Consider the following 22,468-nt stretch of genomic DNA (forward strand, 5'->3'; position numbering starts at 1 on the left):
ACTTGAACTCCAAATGACGCTTAAAAACCCGCTACAAGTTGGACTCTCGCTTTCATTGGCATCGACATCGCCAGCCAAAGCCGCAGCCGCAAAACTGCAACTCTGACGGTGCAGTGCCTTTTTGCCTTTCGCATTTTTAGCTCATTTAGGCGTGTCAGGTCCAGTTTTGTTTTTTTTTATGTTGTTTTATGCATTTTTTTTTATTTTACTGGACGACCTTGCAACCGATATGTATATAAGTAGCAGCAAAGCAACATACAACGTATGCTAGCCACATCGAAGTGAATGCAACTTTGTGCCAGGCCATGAATTGGTAACTGAATATGTGATTGGCAGTGGGATTGCCTGGCTTCGTTGGCTAACTGGCTGCTTGATTGGGGACTGCAAGAGCGATAATACCGGTTCATCTTTACTGCTGTTGTTGTTGTTGTAACGTTCAATTTTAATAACGCATTTTGATAGCCTGCATTAAGCGAAGCATTTAGAAACAAAAGAACTGCAAATCCGCTTCATGTAGAGGGCAACCTTGAAAGCCACATACTGAGTACGAGAGCAGCTCGGCAGAAAACAGCCAGTAGCAGCAGTCCATGTCGATTTCATTTCATGGAAAACTTTGACACACATTTCAACGGTTTTTACAAGCGTTTAGCCAATAAATCAACGCCAAGCAGCAGCGATGTTAGACGCAGAACTAAGGCACATGGCCAAATGCCAACGGCAATTGTTGCCGTTCGTTCTACTGGTGGCTTCTGCTTTTGCTTGGGCTGTGTGGCAGGCACTGGCAGTGGCAGCGCTTCATTATACAAATTAACATAAAACATAATAGTGACAGAGCGGCGTCAAGTGAGCTTGGCAGCAGAGACAGGAGCAGTGCAGATAACAACAACAACAACAACAACAACAACCATCAACGTCGACGTCGACGAGCAGCAGCAAACAACGTTTGTGGCAACCTCAGTCATGCGGTGGCCTTTTTACGAACGACAATTACAATTAGCTTCGTTTCATTGTTTGTTGCTGCTGCTGCTGGCGGTTTGCCGTTTGCGGCTTCCTCTGCAGCTTCTTGTTAGCATTTTAGCCCGACATTTTAGGCGACCTTAAGCACAAAAATCTCAACCCAACTGAGCTGAGCCAAGCCACAACTCTTCCTTGGCATCTACAGCAAAATTTTTGTTTCCTATGTATAGAGAGTTGAAAAAACAAAACAACTTGACTTGACAGTTCTTGTATTGCTTTGGGAAACAAATCTGGCAAATGCTTGTAGCATGGCCAAAAAAGGAAAAAAAAGTGAGTCAGCCCCCAATGTCTTGTTCGGCAATTAAGCAAGTCGATGGAAAAATATGAAATGTTTATTATATATTTTTTGGCTGCAGCTGCCACACTTTGCACCAACCACATAAATCACTGTCAATGCGAATTTGTGGCAGGCGAATGCACATTTCGGTTGCTCTTGTTGTTGTTGCTATTGTTGCCACACTTTTTGCTGCGGCTGCGCCAGCAACTGTCTGGGGTGGTGTTGCTTTATGCACCGCGTGTTTGGCCAAATGTTTTGTCAAACGTTTATTGTAACAAAATGCTGATCCAGCCTGATGACTCATAGAAACGCTCGAATTTATTGGAAGTTCGAGTCACCCCACTCCATTGAAAGTGAATGGAGTTGACTGTGACAACAAACAAGTCTTATTTATTATTTGTTATTTCTGTTCAACGCGGCAGCTGATTGATTTGCAATTAATAAAGTGCTGTTCGCAATCATAATAATTATGCGATTATAATGGTTTCACCTTCTTCTTCTTCTTGTAGCATTGGTCTGTGCGGCTTTGACAATCCCATGCGAGATCAGAAGACGGACGAACTGAAACGCGTCATCGGTCAGGTAAGCGTGAAATAAAGTTTATAGCTCATTAAAGTGTGTCGTACACACAAAGCGATTCGAAAAGTGGGCCTGCCTAAATTTGTTTACATATTGATAACAATAAACAGAATTGATGGCAGCCAAGTACAACAAACAGCCATTAGCCTCGTCACCTGTTAATGTGTGATTGGAATAACAACAATAAATAAAAGTACAGCTATTTGTTAAGTACTCGAATTAATTTTGCGTGTTATTTTTGTATTTAAGGGCGTCAAAATCAAAATGGATGATGCTGGCAATATACTCGTACGTCGCTATGCCAAGAGCAATGTATTTGTTAAGAGCACCGCCAGCAATCCCAACGAGGAGACATCCATTGGTGCCGAGATCTTGAAGCTGCCAAATCAGGCGCTCGAAAGCGAAAAAATAGTCAAGGTAAAAAAGCATTGCTGTAGTGAATCTACTACTACACATAGCATTCAAATGTGAACAAATACGAGTACTTATTACAATATGCAAATTGTTTGTATTGTTTACTAATTCGTTGTCGCCTGATTTCTAACCAACTAACTTCCCTCCTCCTCCTCTGCTCTGCTCTGCTCTCAGCTCTTCGATATGAAGAAGTTTCAGTCGAACGTAAATCGTGAACTGCGCCGTGCCTATCCAGATCGTCGACGCTTGGGGAGACGCAATGCCTATCGGCAGTGGCCTTTGTCAAATCGGAGAATGACATTTTGGAGTGCCCCATTTGGGTGCTCATTGTGAATGTGGTAGCCATGGATATGCTAAAGAGCAAACTGCCGCCAGGTGAGTTACAAGTGTGCTGTCTCAATGCAAAGTTATTTTAAGTTTTTGCCATTATGTGGAGTTCTAGAGATGGTCGAGAATCAAATTGCGGCTATCCAAGATGCCAATAAGCAAATTTTAATCTAATTCTTATTAAGTTAATTACTCGCAAAAACAAAAGTGCTTAGTTAACATATCGAGTGTCGAAAATACTAGATGCAGTTATTGCTTATCGATTTCCATTTAAAATTATAACGTATTATAAGTAGGTTCTCTTTATCGATTTGGAATACAAAACTTAACTGCTGATCTGTTTATCGATTTGGATTAAACTCATCTCTAGTTCCGTCCGTTGATGTTCTAGTTCCTATTGTTTGAATCTGCGCGCTGTAGTTCAGTTCGCTTTTGAATTTATTGCAGCGAGTGCTCAAATATTTGTTTATCTTTTTTTCGCAGTGCAACGTCCCATTGTGGACATCAAAAATCGCCCGCGCATACCTATACCCGATGAGGATCCCTACAGCGTGGCCGGCAATGGCAGCAATGGTAGCTCGGGCAGCTCTGGCTTTGGCAGCGGCCACCAGCAGCAACAGCAGCTGCAACAACAACACCAGCAACAGCAGCAGCAGCTTGGCAAGCATTTGAATAATGGCAACAACGGTCATGTGGCTGCCACACGAGAACAATTGCTACTGCAGACGCAACAATTGGCGCACAAGCGCAGCGAGAAGCCACCCAAATTGCCGCCCAGGGATAATGTCTATGCACACGATCTAATTCCAAAGGTGAGTCAATTAGCGGCAACCTGTAGACCTGCAACCTGCAACCCGTGTTGCCCAAGTACGTTTTGCTACCAAGTGTTGGAACAGTTGTTGAAGTCAAAGTGGAGTACACTATGGATGCGCGTAATAAAAATACAAAATTACGAAGAGAAAAACAACATTTTGGGAGCACTAAGACACATATAATACTTACAACCGAGAAGTGTGGCAACTAGTCCAGCAACAGCAATGAAAATATATAACGGGTGGCTGGCTATGCTTGGCTACGTGCGCAACGCGGGCACTTGCAAAATGCTTTATGACTCTTGTGCCCTCCTCTCTGGTCGTCATCCCGTCCGCCGACGTCTCTCGGTATTCAGTTCTGGCAGCCAGGCCAGTGGCTAAAAATACCAGGCCACTTGTTGCGGCGACGATTTCGCTTTGGACATTGTTGCCGTTGTCGATGTCGTTGTGCCGTTGCCGTTGTCGTTGTGCTTCAACAAGCATTTGGCTTGCATTCAATAATATTCGAATTTCAGCAGCAGCAGCGGCAGCGACAGGCCAACAAATAACTGCAAACGAATCGCGTGTAATTAATATGCACGGAATGTTGCCAATGGTTTGCCAATGGGCCCAACGACCGAGCTGCGACTTGGGGGGCTAATGCTTTGGGCTCTGCCTATGCATAACGTATACATACATACATATACTCAAAAGTATATGTATGTCTCTCTCTCTCTCTCTTCTCTTTCTGGCTCTGCACTGTTATGGCTAACTGTAAGCCGCGCACACAAATACACTTATACATGAGATATGTGTATGTAGATATGGCGACGTGTGCAGCCATTGCTGGCGCACCTTGCGCAAAGTGAAGTCGAAGCCGAAGCTGACGCTAAAGCTGGAGCTGAAGACTGCGCGTTCGTTGCCTAAGTCTTTTGATTTTGATGAGCTCGCGGCATTTTGAAAATAAATATTTAAAATAAATGCTTGTTGCTGATGTTTTACTATTAACTCAAATACATGGGCCATCAATCTCAATTACATAATAAATGTAATTAAATCACGTATACGCAACATTCTCCCCAGATTATTATATTGATTATTAAATATACAATGTTACATTCAATTATTTCGTGTACACATTAATACATATTATTTATTCACTGCGTAGCCGGACTATGATGATATTGATTTGGAGACCAGAATCAAGCTCTCTCGTGGCAAATCCGATAAGGGCAAGGATAACAAGAAATATGGTAAGACAGTGTGAAACAAGTTTAGAAGCATGCTAAATGCATTGATTGACCTTTTGCAGATGATCCTTACTACTGTGGATTGCGTGCACGTGTGCCGAACTTTGTCAAGTCATCAAAGTCAGGATCAAAGGATCAGAGGGACGGCAATGGTAACAACATCATCATGAATGGCAATGGCAACAGCGACGGCATGAGCACGCTCACACAAAAGAAGACTTCGATGATACACAACCATATGGCTGGCATGCATCCGCATCACATTCAGCAGCAACAGCAGCAACAACTGATGGCAGCGGCAGCGGCTGCCGCGCATGCTGTGCATCATCAGCAGCCAGGCCATCATCAGCATCAGATCTGGCAGACGCGCAGTTATGAGAGTGGCATAGGTATTTATAAACAGGGCGGCTATCAACCACAACCACTACAACAACAACAACAACAATCACATCAACTGCAACAACAACAACACAAAACGCACGCTCTGCAATTGCAAATGCAAATGCAACAACAGCAACAACCACAATCACTGCCAACGGACCTTACAGCTACAACAGCAACAGCAACAAAGACACAAAGCACAGCTAAGCACCATCACAACCACAACAACCAGAACAACAACAAAGCACGTAGCAATCAGCAGAAGCAACTGCAGCAGCAGCACTTGCACTCTCACTTGCACCCACACAGCACAGCACATGGGCATGCCCATCATCGACACCAGCATCAGCATCAGCACAACCACCGTTGCCATCGGCTGCACCACCCAAGTCACAAAGGTGCAGCAGCTGCCGCTGGCGGCTACTTTCCGCCCCCAACCCAGTACTATGATGACCTCGAAGAGGTGGCTGTGCGACAAGGTGCACGTCGTTTGTCCACACGTCGCACACCGCTGACGACTGAGACTGCCTGCAACTGTGTCAGTTGCTATGCTCTGGCACCGCTTTGCGGCGAAGTGCCCGCGCCACGGCCGCAGCGCAGTCTCAGCCAGCAGCAGCTGCGACGCCATCAGCGTCTCAGTGGCGGGCTGCTGGACAAGCATGCCGGTGTGGCCAAGTGGTGTAGTGAGAGTGACATTTCAGTGCTCGAACAGGTGCAGGAGGACGAACCCATACTGCACACGGACGAGCGTTACGACAGCTACGAGTACGATGACTTCGACATGGACTTTGACATTGACGACAACAACAACAACAACGGTAACTATATGCGCCAGCTGCATCGATTGCAGCGTCCGCGTGCTGCGCACAGCAACGAGGAGACGGACGTGTATGTGGATCGCGCTCAGCTGCGACAGTTGACAGCACCGACGCTGCTGACGGCACGCAACAAGTCCCAGTCCACAGAGAGTTTCTTTGAGCAGCCCAACGAGGAGGGCTCGCTATATATGTACGGCGGTCGCCGGCGCATTGTGGCCAAAGCGCCCGCTGCACCAGTCAACATATATGAGCGTGTGCCGAACTCTGTGAGCTCAGACATTAGCTACAACGGCGGCAAGTTGCAGGCAAATTCGAAGCGATCGCAGTACTATAATAATATTAATAATAACAACAATAAGCCGCTGCTGCCAGCGCCAAGTTGGCGGGGCAAGCGACAGCAGGCGGCGACACTTTGGAAAAAAGCTGACAAAAAACTCTATGACAATACGACTAACAGCAACGGCAACTACAACAATAAACGACAGCTAACGAACAACAGCAGCAGCAGCCAGAACAGCAAGAACAACAGCAACAACCACAATAATGGCAATGCCAAGAGAAACAATGATGACGTCTTGAAGAACAAAAATAATTTCAATAGTAAAAACAAAATTATAACAACAGCGACAGCAGCAACAAAGAGTTTAGCAATAGCAACATCCACAGTAGCAGCAACACCAACAGCAGCGGCGGCAGCATCGGCAGCAACATCAACTGCGGCAGCAGCATCAGTAACAGGCAATGCTTTAACAACAACAGCAACATCGGCAGCAGCAACAAACAATGCACTGCCTCAATTGCAGGCGCAGACACAAAGAACTGGGCGCACTGCCAGCCGCCTTGACATCAGCGACATGGAATCCATTTATGGCTACCTAAAGCCGCGCAAGCCGCGCAGTCTCAGCCTCAAGAAAATCCAAATACTTGACTATTGAAACTGAAAATGTTCTCTGCGAAATGAGGTTATTTGGCCAACACGAGATTTAGATTTAATGTTAATATTTGTTGTTTTTACATACATACATACATATACTATGGTTACGAGTTATTCCCCGGCAACAGATATCGGATATTGGATTTAGGATATGCGCTGTGTATATATAAAAAAATGCGAATTTTGCCTTTTTGGTTATGAGTAGCACCTTTTGTACCTTTGGTATTACCTAAACTGTACGATTTGATACTAACTCTACTTTAACTTGGACCCTGGACGGCAACAGTTTACCATACAACCACCTTACCTTACCTTACCATACCTTACCATACCTTTTACCTTACCTTACCCAACCTCAACCGTTAACATTGTACATACTATATACCCTACACACAAACTGGTCATTGTCCATTCCATTGTTTATCATAAATATAATCACCAAACAACAACGATCTGTACTTATATGTGTACATCAAATATGCTAATATCACTCTATCTACGCTTCTTGTAGATTCCGAGCTTGTCGAATCTCCTTACAATCACATCTATGGACGCCATTTACCGCTGCCCACCCGCGGCTATGTACCCACACCACGCATGTTTATTGGGGAATGGGACTGAGAGAGGAGAGGTGACAGATAAACGAGGGCAAACAAAATGCTTCGCTTGAATCACAACGCACTACATGAGCCTACCGCCACCCCAAGCAGCCAAGGCACAAAAAATTTTCTATGTATAACCTAAACAAAAAACAGAAATTATTATAATGCCCCAAACATCATACATCGAGATGATGGGAATAAACAATAATTTAAGTCAACCAGCTGAACAGCAAGAACATTACGAGCTTCACCGACCCACACGGGAAGTTCAATAATTAATTAATTTAGCAAAATATTATGGTAATATAATATTAGGCTAGGCATAAATGAACCACACAAAACATACATATGTATATGTAATATAATAATTATACCTATTATTAGCTGCGCGCATATTCAGTTTCAGTTGACTTCCGTAGCAATTTCTTGAGATTATATGACGCAATTACTTTCAAGCGCACTTTTATTTTTTTATTCTAGACGAGTATATAACATATACAATATATAAAAAAAATTGATATTTTTGCGCAATAACACGCCATTACATTGTATAGCTATAGGGTTTTTTGTAAATTTATCGCCTTGTGTAAAAGTTGTCGCAGTTGTCTGCGACATATACTACATAATAATATATGTATATCCAAAACTGCCCAACTGCAGCAGCCTAATCACAAATCTATGGAGTAGAGAGTTTATAAATGTCACATACGAGTATGTATTACATTGAACCACGATTTTAGGCTGATTTTGTCTGTTCTTATAGTAATATTCTGTATCGCATATGAGCAACAATAAAATTATATTTTAGTTACAATCAAATAATAATGCATTTATCCTCTATTTTTCATCTTTTGGATTTATAAATTAGTTTCCGTATAACTCTCGATTTTATAAGCCTTAAGATCTACATTTGGCTTCGTGTTTACATGTAGTAATCTGGGTTCCAATTAGGTGGGCGCATGTGATCTGGATTCGGTCCCATGCTTCCCGGTCCACGTGGTGGAAGAGGACTAAACGGATCGAAGCGAGCCAAGCCTGGATTTTGGCCAAATGGAAACAGGTTGCCAGAACCGCGACCCAAAGGATCTAGATCACCGCGACCGATATCTGGGAATCCAAATGGTCGTGGCTCAAATCCGTGCGGCATAAAAGATCTACAATGTCATCAATTTCTTAATAAACCAAGCAACCGCACTAATTATTTCTCACTTACCCTGGGCGATTAGGTTCACCAACACGCAGGGGATCCGGGTTTAATGCCGGGGTTGGAGCAGGGGGCTGAGCGGCCTGGGTCTGTGTAGTTACTTCCCGCGAATTGCCAGTAAATATCTACAATTCGAAAATAATTATATTTAATCTTGTTCCTTAAGTGGACATAAGATGACTTCTTCTCTTACCGGATCGCACAGTTCATTGCGAAAGCGTTGAACAATATCATTTGCTGTGGGCATTATTTTAGTGATGCTGCCTTTGACTTCGGCAACCAACGATTCTGGGGTAAGGCATATGTTGGACACATTTTTGGTGTTAATGTCCAAGAGATTGAGAATCAAAGCATCTTCCGTAATATGTCCCAGCAGGAGATAGAGCACATTATTGTGCACATAGCGCAATGAGTACTTGGTGTTATCGCTGTTCCAATAATCTGGCAACAGTTCACTTCCCTCCTCATCCTCGCTCAACGTTTTCTATTAAAAACAATTTAAGATTATAGTGCATTTTCTTACTACGTTTTGCAGGTAAGTTTTACTCACGTCATCTCCAATACCAATGCAACGAAATTTGTAGTGCTTAGTAAGTAAAAAATGTGCAAGGACTATCATAACATCCGCCTTCTTGTTTATTATTCCATCTACAGTCTTGTATAGTAAATCCCAGCCATAAAAGAAGTCCGATTTTGACGAACTGGCTAATGAATTTGATGTTGACGCCTCCATTTTGTTGAAAACTGTTTGAGAGATGATTCGAACACAGATTACAAATGATGTAGAAACATATTTTACAAAATACAAAAACAAAATATATTGTTAAAGTCAGAGGATAATGATTATTTACAAAAAGAGCCGACGACAATAAGTTTTTATTGGGGTGACCGTAAATTATATTTGAAAAAGGTCGATTATTATACCAAACATATACTACTAAGATTGTATTATCATTGGTATACTGTATTAAGATAGGGAACAAAATAAAAGCTGAAATTATTATCATTATTAAACACTTGTAGGTCATAAGCATGTGAATTTATTATCAAGCAATATAGCGACTTCAAACGATGTCAAAGCACAAAAATATATTGTACATCGATAGTACTTAAATTTTTGATATACAATTTTATTACGGGTATTCCCCGAATTGTTAACAAAGTTTTTTATATTTTATATTTCATGAAATAACTGGATTTTGCTATTTGACAACTTTGTATTTATAGGACTTAATTTAAAATGTGTGTATATGTTATTGCTTTTTAATCTTTCTCGTCAAAGTAGAATAATCTAGAAAACTGAAAGCGGCGTATAAAATCATTGAGAGTAAAGTGCAAGTCACTTCTTATAAATTCCATTTTACACCCACTCTTTTAATTGAGTTAGTTGAATATGAAATTGTGTACTTAAAATAAATTGTACTTTTTTAAAATGCATATTTATATAAGTAAATAATACACCTGTTTATTTATGTACGTTCCTTTTGCAGTCTCAAGTGAAATGGACAATTCAGTGTTCAAAACAATTTAATTAGTGTTGCATTCGTCACCAGTGTTGAGTAACTTGAAGCATGCTCAATCGTATACAAACATTTGTTTTAATTTTAAAATGTATTGCAATGTAACAAAATTACCTATCTAGTACTTTTTATTTGGCTGAACAAATTGGTAAATTGTAAATTTTTTTCTTAATATTTACGATTTTAGTTGAAGTTCGGGTTTAAATTAGTTTTACATTAGTGCGAAAGAGATGACTAGATGTTGCTAGGGTTGTCGAGTGAATATAAATATATTATTGAAATATATTTAAATAGAGATTTTTAAAATGTATTTAATTTAATGTAATGTTTATTTGAAAAGTCGTTTCTTTTAGTTTTTTGAGGAAAAAATTATACTTATGTATAACCGATCGTAAGTTGGGCTTTATATATACCATATATATTTATTAGCTAAAATCTGAAATAAATATAGGATTTGAATGTGAGCGATCACAACTAAAAGAATCCTGGGCTTTATCGTCAAATAGAATTTACTTTATATTTCATTATCGGTTCAGAGAGTCAAGTCAAAAGTTATGTATACTTCGTTCATTCGGTTCGCTTCGTGTGAAGACACGAAGTGGCTGCCATGTTGGAAACCGAGGTAGTATTCGTATTGCTGTCGCGTGAAAAATACATTTTTAATCTAGCATAGAAGCAACACAAAAAATTAAAAGAAATATATTTTAATAACTTAAATGCTAAACAGCAAAGATCATTGCCGCGCGTTGGAAGCTCTATATTTTGTACACACATTGGTCATGCTTCTGTGTTAGTGTCATTAGTTGTTGCAGAAAAAGAAACAAGAAATAGCGCGACGCTGCTGTTGCGTCCACTGCGTTTGGCATAGTTGACTGTGTATGTGTATGTATGTGTGCATGTGTGTAAAAGAAGATATTCCCTGATTGCAAATCCCACGTGCGGTGGTAAAATCGGCTTAAAGTTACCGGTGTTCAGAGGAACCAACATGAGCAGCACATCAACAAATATCGATGCCGGCGGCCCTAAAATGGCAGCGGCAGTTACAACCGCGAAGCCAGCAACACCTTCGCCCTCCCTGAAAGTGTACGACTTTGATTTTGCGGGTAAGTTGCCGGATCCATTTCCTCCTGTCTTCGCCCGGACTAATAAGTGGTCGTTTCTTAGGCACAAAATTCGAAATGGACGCTAGCGTTTCAGAGGAGGAGCGGCGCTTTTATTTAAAAATGTATCCCACCGTGGATGTGGTCAATCAGCGGAAGGTCCATTGCACCGTCTGTCGTTCACATCTAGGCACAGCACCCATCACAGAGAGCAACATCAAAATGCACCCCATATTGCGAGTCACGCACTGTGTCAAGTGCCACGATTTCTACAACAGCGGCGAATTTTCCAAGGGAGAAGATGGCTCTGAGCTGTACTGTCGCTGGTGTGGTCAAGGTGGCGAGGTCTATTGCTGTTCCACTTGTCCATTTGTGTTCTGCAAATCGTGCATCATTAAGAACCTCTCACGTGGCGTCATCGTTGACATTGAACAGAACGAGAACTGGAACTGTTTTAGATGTACCCCAAAGATATTGTGGCCGCTCCGTGCCCAACATTGGGCTCTAATCAATTACATTGAGACACAAAAGAAGTAAGTGTTGCAAATACAATCGAAACCATCACTAATTACGCTTTTACTTTGTGATAGTGGACTGCAAGCGATGCCGTTGTCTGGTGATGAGATGCGGCGTTTGATGAACAAGGACAGCAGCTCTTGCTGTCGGCTAGCCAAGGCGAAAGCCAATAGTTTGTCCGACTCAATGGAGAGCTTAGAATCGAATGCGTCTAAGCGTAGCCATAACAGTTCCATCACATCGGTCAAGAAATATTCCAAGCCGCAGGGACCGCCAGCGAAACGTCCCAAATCTTCTAACGATGAAGTTGTTTGTACACCAGATCTGCTGAGCATGTTGGAGCCGGACTGCCAAATCTCAGTTGCCCAAAAGTCTTCGCCACGCACTGTCTCCGGTGCCCCATCTGGGACAACTATCACAACAACACCGCGCATTACGAGCGTACAGCAGAATTACACTGGACCCAGTCCCAGTAACAGCGGCAGCAACAACAACAGCAGCAATGGCAATTCATCTGTCGCTCCGCGTAGCAGTTTACCCCCCGCCACTCGTATTGAGCAGCTCGGGCATGCGTTATCGCCAAAGCACGCCCATTTCCAGTCCCCGTGGTGCGACGCACCGTAGTGCCCAATGCGGTGCGTAGTGCTGGACCCGTTTTCCATACCATTAACGGATTTCGGGTCGATCTTAATACTGCAGCTCAACAGGACTCCTATCGCCTGCCCAACGGTCGCCTTATACAGGTAAATAGCCGCGTTTTTGTATAGGTTTCCAATATTAATAGTAAAATCTTCTAAGGTGAAACGTCAAGTACCACTTGGAGGTCAACCGTCGACATCACTTTCTTCTGCTCCCATGCCGGTGACACCGCAGGTTATTATTCGTCAGCGCTTAGCAGCACCCCAGCGCATGATGCACAACAATCCCAGCTACGGCTCCAACATCGGCATCTACAATCCGCAAACCAATCCACAGCAACAGCCACGCACTTCACAAATCGTTCGAGTTAACAATGGCAGCCAAATGCAATCGGTTAACATGCCAACACCGCCAGCGCCGGCTGCCAATAGTAATGGCGGCACAACGATTATGATGACTCCAGCGGCAGCAGCGAAACCACAGCCGACTCTTGTGCGTCATGTGTTTCCCAACACGTCGATTGGTACGGCGCGTACTCAGCTGCAAGAGCAGATCTTCAATGCCATGGAAATATGTACGCACTTAACGGGGAAAGTTCAAACGCTAACACACTCCAATGCATACAATCAGGCTCGCAGTTATATGGATCTCAAGGAGTTGTACATACATTTGTCCTATCTAATGACCTATGCAATTGGACGGTTCAAGCAGCTGCAGGAAAAATGCTTGGTTGATATGCGAGAAATGGGCTTTAAGAACGATGCCAACAGCTTGGAGAACGGACAATTAGCAGCAGGTAAGTTCTAAGCTAAGGAAGATATAGATCCCGTAAGAAGTGTTATGGACCCAAATCTATTTGAAATTTGAATCTCCAATGTATCGCGTTTAAACGGCAAACATAGCATCCGGATGCTTGTGAATGCAAAGCGCAAAAAATATGTTAATTTTAAAACTTGTGGTGTTCATTGTCTTTTGTGAATATTTTAACACATGGACGAGAAACGGGCAACGAAAAGAAATCCATAAAAATATACATATACGAGTATACATTTGAATGTGGTGTGCTGCATGTAAGTATAGTATATTGTATTGTGTTTATGAAAAACTCTGCGAGTTCCATTTCCTTTGGCTTTTTTAAATACAGCCTAGTGATGATTAAATTGAACTCTTGGTCCATGTGTTTGCAAAATATCCAAAAAAGGCAATGGAATCGAATTCAGCAGCAGTTTTTCGATAAACATTAATATGCCTTTCCTTCTCTTTCTCACTTTATTTTATTTGTAGCTGTGGATTATGTTTGCTATGGACAGTTGGACGATGTCGATCTCTTTAATACCGGCTGTAATAGCTTTCATAATCAAGTCTACGAGTATCGCAAGAGCTTACATGCAAATCTCAAGGATGGAGACTCAACGGAACCACTGCCTCCATTGTTGCCACTCGGCGTACGCGCGGAAGGTGATCCGAAAGATGATGACGATAATCAAGACACTAATCAGGATGTGGACAATGAGAATGAAGGTCCAGATGATTACGAAGATGATCAGAACGATGATGTTGACGATATCGATGATGATGATGATTTGGATGATGAATACGATGCCCTTGGCACCGAGGAAAGCATGAATCGTAACGAACAGGCGCATGCCTACGATCGAAAACTAACTCGCTTACTGCGTGAATATCCTTCAATTTGGTGCACGCGTCATCCTGACTATGGCAAAATGGAGGTCACACGCAAGCAGTGGCGCGTTATTGCCAGCCACTTTCCACGCGGTGATGACATAAAGCTGCGCTGGAAGAACGTACGCAAGCGATATGTACGCATTGAACGTTTGGTTAAGTTGGGGCGACGCTTCAAGGGTTACTTTGACAAGGCAACCAACTATTTGGCCAATAGAGATTTGCCGCGCAGTGATTGGCTGGCAGTGGATTGTGGCGAAGATGATGGTGATGGGTTCGAGCGCAAGCAATTGGATGCCATCGAAAATACCTTTCACAAAGACTCACAGAATATGGCTGGTGGTAAACGACTAACTACAAAACCAATTAATCGCTTGCCAGTACGACCTCTTGATGTGCGTCCTATTGATCTGCGCATCATTAACTTTGCCAAGAGTCATCCTGTGCTCTGGAGAAAGTCAGCGGATCCTGAATTTAACAGCATTGACGAGCAGACTCGCAAGTCGCTGTGGCAAAACTTCTGGAAATCTGCGCCCAGTAAGAAGTCTGTCAGTCATTTATTGAATAATTATTAAATTGTAATATTCTTGCAGACTATCGCTACGAGTATATTGTGGAGCGTTGGCAACAAATGTACGAGATGTACAAATCATTCCGTCTAAAAACCATCAAGGACAAACGCACATTTGCCAATCTTGAGCTAAAATACTCCAAATATCTGGCCAGTTTATATTTTCTATATAAAATTGATGAACAAGATTTACGTGATGAATTTGAGCCACTGCAGGATTGTGGCCAGCAGGGATCAGAGAATAGCTCATCTGGTGAATCGGCTGGCAAGCTCAAAGATATGCCCGACGATAAACACTTTGTACAACAACTTGTGCTAGCGATGCGAGCTTATCCCACGCTTTGGAATCCGCGACATGTCGATTACAATGATGTTGGTGCCCGGGAAAGACTCTGGGCAGAAGTAGCCAGACGTCTGCCACGATTCCGACGTGAAGCGAGTGCCTGTAAGCTTCGCTGGCAAATGGCAAAGTTTGCCTATGAGTGCTACTGTCGAGAACTGGAACGACAGCCAAGACCAAATGAAAAGACGCTGCAAAAGTTACGCACCAATTTTCCGCTGGAGGAAATGCGGTTTCTCAATATTTAAGCTTCGAATATTACTGACTAGACTAAGTTAAATTTATGCCATACTTCAATACATTCTTCAATAAACCACCTTAAGATTCTCACTCAGTTTAATTTGTTAAGTTTAAAATTCAACAATTTTTACTGTGTTACGATCGTATTATTCTTTTTTGAATTTAATCCATAACACTACCAATATAAATTCGATTTTATTCTTACAGAGAAACAAGCCAGTGACGATGAGGACAATGAAATCGAGATTGTAGAGCCTAAAACTGACACTATTACTATTGATTCGGACAACGAGGAAGAGAGACCGTCAACATCTGCTCAATCCCCGTCAAAAGGCTTGAAAATAACTGCGGTTAAATCAACAGCCCCTGAACCTGAATTGCCCAAAGCGGACCCAGTGACAGCCAATATTGATCCAGCCATGGACATTGATGTAAATGCTTTTAGCTCATCTATATTAGCCAGCCTGCTGGAGGTCGATATAACTGAAGGTGTAGCTGAAGTGAAAACCAAGTCATCACCTGGCGGCACAGTACAAAAGAAGCAGCCCCGCAAGAAGACAACTAACAAACCAAATCCAGCCTTGCTTCATTTAGAACGCCAGCGAATGGAGGAAATCAAAATGAATGATGCCAAGCTCAAAATGAGAGTTGCTGTCAAATTACGACGCGCAGAAGATGAGTTTGAAGTGGCACGTCTATGGATCGAGGAGCAAAAAAAGATTTCTAAAGAATCCCAAGGGTCCATCGATGGCACGGAGAAACAGTCTGAAAATGTAGACGGTATCGAACCAATGCCATCAAAAGATGAAAGTGATATTGCCAATAAAGATGCGAGTGAAGTGGATCATATAAATTTTGATGGTAACGAAGATATGGACACATCAAGAGATCCCAAAAATAATGATAATGAAAACCCTGATGTTAATACAGAGGAGCCCAGAATTGTAGCAGATAATCAGATAAGCACTGATGTTAATTCAATAATCGATAAAAATGAAGAAGAAATTAATAAGAATTCAAGAAGTATAGAAACTAAAGAACACACTGAAACTGCTGAAACTCAAAATGATAAAACAGACTTAGTAATTGAGAACCACTCAAATGAAGATAAAGAGTCTGAAAAGTTAAATGGAGAGACAATTGGAATAACTGAAAACTCAACCATGGAAAGTAATGAAAAAAATTCGTCTAACATTGTCGAAAGCGATAATATATTAGATATAGTTATTGATTCAGATAAAGTAGAAAGCCATGTCGATTCACCAGAACCCGCATGCACAGAAGTTGATAAACATGCAACTATTCAAACTGCGAGTGAAGGCAGTTCAAAGACTGATGCCATATTGTCTGCGGAAGAAGAAATTGAGAGCGATAAGAATTCTGGAGAATTTAAGAAGACGGAATCCGAAACCAAATCAGTTATCGAACCCACAGAAGTCACAAGCACTCAGCATACAGAAGCTGAACCCAATAAAATTTCGTCGTCAACAGTCGATGAACTTTTACTGACAGAATTGCCAGATAATGAGAGCGAAGGCAGGCAGATACCACAGTCGGACAGTAATGTTGAAGCTTTTTGAGTGTATTCATAAAATTTACTTTTGCTATAATCTGTTCGAAGTGAAAGTAAATTTTTCATGGACATTTACGCTAAACTCGAATGTAATTTGTTATTATAGTTATAGAAACTTGCTATTGTAATAACACTATTTATACAGAAAATAAATTGTATAAAAAATGCTAAGCTTAGTCATAAGACGAGCCATTTTTGATTGGCTTCCCAAGTTTCATTTCAATTATCTTGTTTTTGTTTTTCCATGGTACATATACATAAATCCAATCATTGACATTATATAGTTAATATATCTAAGTTTTTGATATTATAATAATTTCATTTATTCTTTAATTTTAGAAAAATAAATACTTGGCGCAATGAGATTATATTCATTTATATATATATATATATATATTTCTATATGTATATTAATGGATGGTAAACAAAATAAACAGAACGCTTAGCGGCTAAGTTTAAAAAAAAAACTATCCACGACGATATGATATAACAATTTTCCTTAACGCTCTAAAAGAAGTACATTTCTTCAAGCTGCCAATCCTAACTGCAACTAGTAAATTTTTCTTTTTAAATTTCTACATTAAATCTAGATATGTGTAATATAATTAGGGGTAATTAAGAGCATTGATAATTAATAGTATTACTAGCTGCTTTTTGTTGGACATACATAAATGTATGGTTGTGTATAAAGTGTATAATTTAATTAAATTGGACATAATGAAGGATCTTTTGATAAAACTCTTATCTCTTTAGATTTCATTCATGACTCTTTAGTCATCTTAAAATACATTTAATTATCGATTCTGTGTAAGGTATTGTGGAAAAACACTGATTGAACAATCTAATTGAATGAATAATAATTTTAAAAACGTAAAATTCAATTTTAGTTTGTTCTACAGCTTGGATATGTAAATTGAGCATTTTTAATACATAATTGGTTTTGTCTTTTCGGTAAAATATTTTGATTAGCTGACTTAGATTATATGATTATCAAGTGCGCGATTTCCACAATCCTTATGCAGGCAGCATTTAGAAACATATTGCAAACATTCGAAAATAAACTGGACAGGGTAGGAACAAAAGTTTCTAATAATTAATGTTAGTGTGATTGAGTCTTCTTGTGCGTTGAAAGCACATGCAACATAAATAGGATGTATACTTCCAATATATGCAACTAAGAAAATTATATCGTTCAGATATGTGCTACGTATACATTTTAGCGGCCTTTGTTACACAGGGAGGCAGATTCACAGCTCATTTTCTCTTAACAATTCATACGATTACGCAATCGCATATGGTTTAAGTAATTACCCGGGGGCGGACATTTAATAGTATAATTAGATACATAACGCCACGCCTCGACCATAGTCTCCTCCTTCACCTGGTGCTGTGTTATGCTGCCTTTAAAAGCACACAAATGTTGTGAGTGTGCAAAGCTAAATAGTGAATGATGCTGCCGTTTGATATTTGCCCGATCTGCACATAGACCGGTAATATATACATCCTCCAAGTATAGGAGAGATGTATTTAACGCTGCCTCATAGAGACGATCCACCACATCGATGGACATTAGATAACCAGCACCCGAAAGATACTGTGGATATGCATCTGCTTGATACATGTAATAGGGCATGTACCATTTGCTGCTCACCTCGCTCACGGGCATCACATTGCAAAACTGATGACCACGCATTATGCCCGTGGTGGCATTCAGACTATTGTGTGGCATCATGACGAGAAACGACCTGCGATCATAATAGTCCAAGGTATCATTGTACAGCGGTACTGTGCCACCCAGCAAATAGTGCAAGAGATTTGGCACATTGACAAACGTATCATCATCGCATTTAAGAAAGTATGCGCAAGACTTGGCGCAACTTCTGCTAATGTGTTTCAGTGCCATGACGGATTTTATTGTTAGATTGTTGTACGTGTCAATGAAATTATCCTGAATAATATCGTTGTACATTTCGGCTTCGTTGTTCAGGCGTATCAGCGTTTCGTTGCCCAGATGTGATTCATAACTGCTGCGCCCAACAATAAAAATGATACGCACTGTAGCAGTCAATGAGTCACCCTCGCCAGTTAGATAATCGGCGTAAAGACGCAGACGATCTGGCTTTGCCGGCAGGTAGCGTCCTTTCATATGGCCATGCAGCTTGCCAAATGCTGAATAGTTGAATTCTGTTGTATTTCCCCATGTCTCACGTATTGTCTGGCGTTCTACGAAATTGTTCAAGTTCGTACTAACGGCAATGATGAGAAAGGTCTTGTTTGTGCAGAAACCCCGAGGCATAATCAGGGCCGTATCCTGCTGGGGCGAAATATAATCCTTGATGTCCAGGGATGTGTTCGCCGACCAGTCCGACAATGGCACTGAAAAAATATTGAGGGTTATTGTATATATGTATGTACATACTGTGTGTACATAGAAGATTGTGGATTCAAACCACATCCTACGCACTGTGTCGTTTTTGTACATCCAAGTAGATATTCGGCAGGTAATTGTATAGCATTAAAAATACAATAAACAAACTGAGCGTATAGCAGCCACATCGTCTCATGCTCCTGGGTAAATGGTATCGCGAACGCTGCCTTCGCTGCAATTTTCTGTAACCGCGCAGCCTTTGTTTGGGTTGTGTATCATCTTCTGAACCTGTGCTACTGCTTGAATTTAAAAGCGAAGAAGACTGCTCGTCCTCGTCCAAAATATCATGTGATGAGTGCGGCATTTTTACATCCATTTAAGCCGCCACGAATCGACCGCGGCAGCCGTTTTATTTTCCGTTCTTACATGCACAACGACTGATGCCAAGCAAATATGATCTTTTCAGGTATGTCGAGCCGTACGTTTGAAGCACATACTGATAACAAGACACGTGACATATTAATTGACACATTTGCACAACCATTGAACAAAACAATACATATTTTGTAATTAAGTGATAATAATTATTAGCTTACATTATATGTCCCCCACACACACACACGGCAGCTCGCAGTCGTTTAAATGCAAGAACCAGCTGTTTAATATTCCGATGACGATTACAATTGTAGTCACTGCAATCGAATTTTCTGTTTCAGGGATGTAAAACATTAATGTAACCAGTGTTGCGAATGTAGCTTTTTCACGTCAGATCTGGCTAGTTTAAATAGCTATTTTACGTTAGAGTTTGTTATATAAAAGAGTTACATTATTGTATATTTTATGTACCTACAAGATTTTAAGTCTTTACGAATGCAACAAAATATTATTTCCAAATCGACTATAAAAATTACGCGATTGGCAGCGCGACGAAAACCGCCCTGCAAATGCCAAGTCGAAGCAATAAATACATAAGCAGATTTATTTGGCTCATTTCGAAGTCTCATTTAGCTACAATAGACACAAGACTGTTAGATAAGAATACACATACATACATACATAACTATGTATGTATATTCGTCAAGTACTATATAAAAATGGAAATGCAAAGATGAGGCATAAATATTAAGTATAATAAAAATTTATTTAAAATGTTATGTACAATGTTATGATAATTGAATAAGTACAAATAAAATGTTTTTATGGAAGTCAAGTAGTATGTCTGATGTGATTAAAAAATATGTAAAACGACGATTTTTTGGTAAGAGGAATGACAATGATGATCAATTAATATGTCAAATTTTGTGGACTTACATGCTAAAAGAAAGTTAAGGAGATATAATTAAAAGTATCTAAATAACACCTGGAACCAGCAGCTGTGAGGAAAGCGAATAGATTCGTTTTAAAAATCCGCATCTAATGTAAACACATTGTCCAAACGATTCGATGTAACTCCCATGCGCTGATATTCACCCACTTTCTTCTCGAAGAAGTTGGTTTTGCCATCCAAAGAGATCATTTCCATGAACGAGAATGGATTCTTTGTGTTGTAAATCTTGCCCACTCCAAGCTCAACCAATAGGCGATCAGCGACAAACTCGATATATTCGGACATCAGAGCACAGTTCATGCCAATCAAGTTGACGGGCAGCGCATCGGTGAGGAACTCCTGCTCAATAGTCACAGCATCCGTTATGATTTCAATGATGCGTTCCCGACTAGGCCGCTGCACCAAATGTTGGAACATAAGCACCGCAAAGTCACAATGCAGACCTTCATCGCGAGAGATCAATTCGTTGGAGAATGTAAGTCCAGGCATAAGTCCACGCTTCTTCAGCCAGAAGATGGATGCAAAGCTCCCACTGAAGAAGATGCCTTCAACAGCAGCAAAAGCAATAATACGTTCACCAAAGTTGGCAGCCTTCGAAGAGATCCAAGAAAGAGCCCAGTCTGCCTTCCGCTTAACAGCCGGCATCGTTTCAATGGCATTGAAGAGATAATCTCGCTGATGAGGATCCCTGATATAGGTGTCAATGAGCACACTGTACATTTCGGAATGCACATTCTCCATGGCAATCTGGAAGCCATAAAAGCAACGTGCCTCGGTCACCTGCACTTCTTGGCTAAAACGTTCGACCAGATTTTCGTTAACAATTCCATCAGAAGCAGCAAAGAAGGCCAACACATGCGATATGAAATGACGCTCATTATCCGTAAGCTTGGCCCAATCAGTCATGTCCTTGGACAGATCCACTTCTTCGACGGTCCAGAACGATGCTTCAGCCTGTTGAGATAATTAAGAAAAAAAAATCATGTTTTTAATTATATATTTATAATAAATGTCCATGATTTCCTTGGAAATGCAATTTCATCATAGCTGCAATCTAATTCCCCATCGTTTTATTGTTTGTTTGGTTTGGTTAAATATTACTAATGCTATGCTATCTGACACGTCTGCGACGTGACCCATTTTGCCGCGCTTTATCAAGAAATTTCCCGCCCAATTCACAAAGTCAATGCTTACAAGCTGTTTACAATCACATATACATATGTACATATTTATATGTATATGTGTAAGCGCTATGATGTACTGTGTACATATGCATGTGTATGAAGATCTTGTTTCTCACCTTTTTGTACATTTGCCAAATGTCATGGTATTGAATGGGGAAAATGACAAACCGGCGGGGATTCTCTCGCAGCAATGGCTCTAAGCTGGGATCAAAAGGGGCGACAGTCTTTTCCATGATAGTCTGGACTGCTTTGGTTGCGTCCTTGTCTTCATTTGTTATCGACATTTTACGAACGTTGCTGGCGCTTTCGGTCAAAATTTTCTTGCTGGGGCTCTGCAAAGAAATTTCAATGTGAAGGTTACTGCAAAATCGTAATATGCAAATGCCAATCAATGTGCAATATATGAGCATTTTAAGATATTTTACAAAAACTCAAATTGCCGTAAATTGGTATCTAATAATCAAATTGCATCTAATTAACTCGTTTCATTTAATCTGTTTCACTTAATTTATCACGCATTGTATATAATTTCATTGAATGTGTGTATATAACATGCGCTTCTATGTATAAAACGTGTCATTTACCTTAAGCGAGAATTTTTCCATGTTGTCCGTAATGTTTTCCTTGCCGGCAATTTGAGATTGAGCCATGTTGCACTTTTTTTTATAAGTATTTCACACTTTTTTTTTAAAATAATAACACGCTATATTCACTTCCGAGTGTACGTAACTTCTCTCTTCGAACTTTCGAGGGTCAATGAATGAAAAATATCTTCATTTGTGCCTTTTATGCAAGGCGGGTATTTCTGGCGTA

General features: G+C 40.8%; 5 protein-coding genes across 5 annotated transcripts in view; 2 read left to right on the plus strand and 3 right to left on the minus strand.

Moving 5' to 3' along the window:
* Positions 1–7,608, plus strand: part of LOC132789783 (uncharacterized) — a 29,802-nt gene extending 22,194 nt beyond the window's left edge. The window contains 8 exon segments of the mRNA XM_060798043.1: positions 1,804–1,876; positions 2,123–2,290; positions 2,462–2,536; positions 2,539–2,662; positions 3,098–3,426; positions 4,574–4,658; positions 4,718–5,044; positions 7,300–7,608. Coding sequence (XP_060654026.1) covers positions 1,804–1,876; positions 2,123–2,290; positions 2,462–2,536; positions 2,539–2,662; positions 3,098–3,426; positions 4,574–4,658; positions 4,718–5,044; positions 7,300–7,409 — 1,291 coding nt within the window. The 3' untranslated portion in view covers positions 7,410–7,608.
* Positions 7,609–8,170: 562 nt separating this feature from the next.
* Positions 8,171–10,072, minus strand: LOC132789784 (proteasome inhibitor PI31 subunit). The gene is made up of 5 exons (XM_060798044.1): positions 10,056–10,072; positions 9,145–9,338; positions 8,788–9,078; positions 8,604–8,719; positions 8,171–8,544 (listed from the first exon to the last, which is right to left on the minus strand). Exons 2-5 carry the CDS (start codon positions 9,325–9,327, stop codon positions 8,313–8,315), a joined length of 822 nt encoding a protein of 273 aa, XP_060654027.1. The 5' UTR covers positions 9,328–9,338; positions 10,056–10,072; the 3' UTR covers positions 8,171–8,312.
* Positions 10,073–10,668: 596 nt separating this feature from the next.
* On the plus strand, positions 10,669–15,293 carry LOC132788627 (uncharacterized). The gene is given in 8 exon segments (XM_060796125.1): positions 10,669–11,217; positions 11,279–11,747; positions 11,805–12,267; positions 12,269–12,331; positions 12,333–12,473; positions 12,529–13,165; positions 13,654–14,589; positions 14,646–15,293. Coding segments are annotated over 8 exon segments (3,393 nt in total). The 5' UTR covers positions 10,669–11,099; the 3' UTR covers positions 15,212–15,293.
* A 1,875-nt stretch (positions 15,294–17,168) lies between these two features.
* Positions 17,169–19,852, minus strand: LOC132788632 (beta-1,3-galactosyltransferase 1). Its single transcript, XM_060796137.1, has 3 exons — positions 19,741–19,852; positions 19,241–19,640; positions 17,169–19,152 (listed from the first exon to the last, which is right to left on the minus strand). Exons 2-3 carry the CDS (start codon positions 19,518–19,520, stop codon positions 18,041–18,043), a joined length of 1,392 nt encoding a protein of 463 aa, XP_060652120.1. The 5' UTR covers positions 19,521–19,640; positions 19,741–19,852; the 3' UTR covers positions 17,169–18,040.
* Positions 19,853–20,260: 408 nt separating this feature from the next.
* On the minus strand, positions 20,261–22,440 carry LOC132788636 (ribonucleoside-diphosphate reductase subunit M2). Its single transcript, XM_060796141.1, has 3 exons — positions 22,240–22,440; positions 21,772–21,987; positions 20,261–21,425 (listed from the first exon to the last, which is right to left on the minus strand). The coding sequence occupies exons 1-3, from the start codon at positions 22,303–22,305 to the stop codon at positions 20,544–20,546; spliced, it is 1,164 nt and encodes a 387-aa protein (XP_060652124.1). The 5' UTR covers positions 22,306–22,440; the 3' UTR covers positions 20,261–20,543.
* Positions 22,441–22,468: the final 28 nt, after the last annotated feature.

The sequence above is a fragment of the Drosophila nasuta genome, chromosome 3, assembly GCF_023558535.2.
Source record: "Drosophila nasuta strain 15112-1781.00 chromosome 3, ASM2355853v1, whole genome shotgun sequence".
In the NCBI taxonomy this organism is placed as follows: Eukaryota; Metazoa; Arthropoda; class Insecta; order Diptera; family Drosophilidae; genus Drosophila; species Drosophila nasuta.